Source organism: Budorcas taxicolor, chromosome 15 (assembly GCF_023091745.1).
Source record: "Budorcas taxicolor isolate Tak-1 chromosome 15, Takin1.1, whole genome shotgun sequence".
NCBI lineage: Eukaryota > Metazoa > Chordata > Mammalia > Artiodactyla > Bovidae > Budorcas > Budorcas taxicolor.
Window position 1 is genome coordinate 48151361 of NC_068924.1, and position 4080 is coordinate 48155440.

At 37.3% G+C, this 4080-nt stretch overlaps 1 protein-coding gene across 1 annotated transcript; it reads right to left on the bottom strand.

Annotated features, from left to right (window-relative positions):
• Positions 1-248: 248 nt before the first annotated feature.
• Positions 249-1187, bottom strand: LOC128060263 (olfactory receptor 52E4-like). The gene has a single exon (XM_052652620.1). It carries the CDS (start codon positions 1185-1187, stop codon positions 249-251), a length of 939 nt encoding a protein of 312 aa, XP_052508580.1.
• Between the last annotated feature and the right edge of the window lie 2893 nt (positions 1188-4080).

A 4080-nucleotide genomic window follows, 5' to 3' on the forward strand; every position in this document is an offset into this window, starting at 1 on the left:
ATTTAACTTCAATCAATTTTATTACAACTTTTACTTGGCTCCACAATCTTCTCTCATCTTTAGTGAAAAAAAAATCAGTATAATCTCCTGAAAGTCAAAGTAAAAATTAACTTTTAATATGAGGTTAGAGTAGTAAAGGCTGAAGTAATGCCTTAGTGGCCTTTATATAATCTCAACTTAGGGACCCTGAGAAATATTCAAAATAAAGGTTAGCCTGGATGAACTTACCAAATTCTAAATATGTTGGGTCACTCTTTCTTGAAAAATATTCTCACAACCCGGCCCCGAATTTGCTTTGTCCTAACACCATAAATGACTGGATTTAAACATGGAGGAACAACCACATACAAATTGGCCAGGAGGATGTGAATATAGCGAGGGACATTCCTACCAAATCGGTGTGTCATAAAGGAGAAAAATGCTGGTGTGTAAAAGGCTAAGATGACACAGACATGTGAACCACATGTGCTGAGTGCTTTGAGTCTCGCATCCCTAGAAGGAAGGTGGAAAACAGTTTGTAGGATCTGAACATAGGAGAGGGCAATGAGGAGCAAGTCAAAGATCAGGGCAGCAATGGTAAATAAGCCATAGATGATGTTGACTCTTCTGTTAGCACAGGCTAGACGAGCAATTCCCATATGCTCACAATAGGTATGAGGAATAATATAGTGTCCACAGAAGGAAAGTCTTTTGAGAAGAGGACAAAAGGGGATGACAAGGAGGACTGGCCTCACCGCTGCAACAGAGGCCATGATGGCTACCATTTTGTTGGTGAGGATAGTGGTATACTTCAGTGGATAACAGATGGCGACAAAGCGGTCAATTGCCATGGCCAGGAGTACCCCAGATTCCATGCCTGTGTAGGTGTGGATAAAGAACATTTGGATGAGGCAGGCTTCAAAGCTTACCTTCCTATGGTTGAACCAGAAGATGGCCAGCATTTTGGGTATGGTAGAAGTGGACAGACCCAGATCAATAAAGGAGAGAAGAGCCAGGAAGTAGAACATGGGTTGATGAAGGCTCTGGTCTGTCTTGATTACAAACAGGATTGTGACATTCCCTACAAGGGCTATCAGGTAAACAACAAAGAAAGGGAAAGCAATCCATATATGGAAATCTTCCAGACCAGGTACACCCAGCAGAAGGAAGGCAGAAGGATGTGAGGTGGTGTCATTAACAAAGGACATTCTGCTGAAAATTCTTGGAGGATGGTCTGCTGTCTTCAGTATTTCTGGGGAGACATGAGGGAATATAAGTATGGTGGTTGGATGTCACTGTATAAATTTATATAGTAGAATAATATTAAAATTATTGAGAACATAATGGAAGGAAATTAGGGTCCTATTAAATTTAACTCTCAAAGATATTCAAATTATTTTTAAACTGTTTGATATTCCACATGGATTTTATAAGTTGCACTTCTCTGATGTTAGTGTGGTATAATGATTCATAACCATCGCTGTGTGGATCACAACAAACTGTTGAAAATTCTTAAAGAGATGGGAATGCAACACCACCTGACCTGCCTCTTCAGAAACCTATATGCAGGTCAGGAAGCAACAGTTAGTACTGAACATGGAAGAACAGACTGGTTCCAAATTGGGAAAGGAGTACGTCAAGGCTGTATATTGTCACCCTGCTTATTTAGCTTATATACAGAGTGCATCATGACAAATGCTGGGCTGGAGGAAGCACAAGCTAGAATCAAGATTGCCACGAGAAATATCAATAACCTCAGATATGCAGATGACACCACCCTTATGGCAGAAAATGAAGAAGAACTAAAGAGCCTCTTGATGAAAGTGAGAGAGGAAAGTGAAAAAGTTGGCTTAAAACTCAGCATTCAGAAAACTAAGATCATGGCATCCGGTCCCATCACTTCATGGGAAATAGATGGGGAAACTGTGGAAACAGTCTCAGACTTTATTTTTGGGGGCTCCAAAATCACTGCAGGTGGTGATTGCAGCCATGGAATTAAAAGACGCTTACTCCTTGGAAGGAAAGTTATGACCAACCTAGACAGCATATTAAAAAGCAGAGACATTACTTTGCCAACAAAGGTCCATCTAGTCAAGTCTATGGTTTTTCCTGTGGTCATGTATGGATGTGAGAGTTGGACTATAAAGAAAGCTGAGCACCAAAGAATTGATGCTTTTGAACTGTGGGGTTGGAGAAGACTCCTGAGAATCCCTTGCACTTCAAGGAGATCCAACCAGTCCATCCTAAAGGAGATCAGTCCTGAATATTCATTGGAAGGACTGATGTAGAAGTGAAAACTCCAATACTTTGGCCACCTGATGTGAAGAACTGACTCATTTGAAAAGACCCTGTTGTTGGGAAAGATTGAAGGTGGGAGGAGAAGGGGACGACAGAGGATGAGATGGTTTGATGGCATCACCAACTCAATGGGCATGAGTCTGGGTAAAGTCTGGGATTTGCTGATGGACAGGGAGGCCTGCCCTACTTTAGTCCATGGGGTCACAAAGAGTTGGATACAACTGAGCATCTGAATTGAACTGAACTGAACTGAACTGAATCATCTCTGAGGTCATTCTTTTGTGGAATGTTCACCTACATATGCTAATATCAAGTGAAAATCCTTTCAATAATCGTAACTTGTATAATATTTTCAAGTTACCTTGGTTACCTAGTTGAGCAGTACAAAAAAGAAAAGCCTCCAAAATGTTATTTTTGAAAAAAAGTGTAAGTATTGGATTAGGAATCTTTCCTTATAATGGTCAGTAGTGTTATTTGCTCAGTCGTGTCTGACTTCTTGAGAACTCATGGACTGTAGCCCGCCAGGTTCCTCTGTCCATGGAATTCTCCTGGCAGGTATACTGGAGTGGGTAGCCATTCCCTTCTTCCTGACCCAGGGATTGAATCCAGTCTCCTGCCATCTGAGTCATCAGGGAAGCCCCCTAATGGTCATTGTGGTCAATAAAACATCCACGTCTTAGGCTTATTTGCCTGTCATAGTCCCGTCTCTCTAGGTGTTACTTTTTTTTATTTGGCTTAATAGACTGTGTTTAAATCTGCATTTTAGTGAAACTGTCTTTTATGTTGTGGTTGCAGAATTATTAGTATTTTTATACTTTTACAATAAAAAGCTGTGATTCTATACATGTACAAATGTGATCATCTTAAAGAGGTGGGGAAAATAGTCATTTAATTCAATATTTATGTATTATATTAAAAGAAAAGTTTTCAATAGAAAAGGCAAGGCATAAATCATGTTCAATTAGGCAAAAGGAATCGATGAAAATTCTCCAGCTAATATCATAATGAATGGTGGAACACTGAAATTTTTTTTCCTTAGGATTTGGAAAAAGCCAAGAATATCAACAAACATCAATTATATTTAATATATCACTGGAAGTAACAAGGTCAATACATCAAGAAAAATGTACATAAACTGTTAATTTAGAACCAGTAATTTATCAATTACTCAAGTATAAGAATATATTTTATACTTGTTTTAACAAAACATTGGAAATTGAAATTTTAAATTACAGTTTTATAAAAGTACATATCACCTTCAATGACATCGGAAACAGGGAAACTTAGCAATAAAGCAGTTAAAATTATAAAACATGACAGAAATTTTAAAAGACTTAAAAAATTTTTTAATGCATAGTTTAAAAGACTGAAGTCTGTTATGATGTCCGATATTCCTAAATTCATCAGTAAGTTTAGAACAGCTTTGTTGAATTCCAAGAAATTTAAGCTTCATCTAACTTATTTTAAGAATATCTTCATTGGGAAAAGAATAACAAAACTTGATGAAACATACTATAGAACTTCAAACTTATAAAACTATAGTAATCAAAACTTATAGCATTTGTGCAATGATAGATAAATAGAAGGTAATGAAAAGAAATGAACACATTTTACAAACTCAGTTATATTTTATCAAGTGAAAGATATGGTGATTTACTGAAAATAGGATAGTTGTTTCTTCCAGTAATCTGGTGCAATAGAATATACTTTTGAGGGAAAAACAGAAGTTTGTCTCCAACTTCACAACATATGCAAAATTTTAATTATACTTCTAAAATAGACCTAGGTTTAAAAAAAAACACA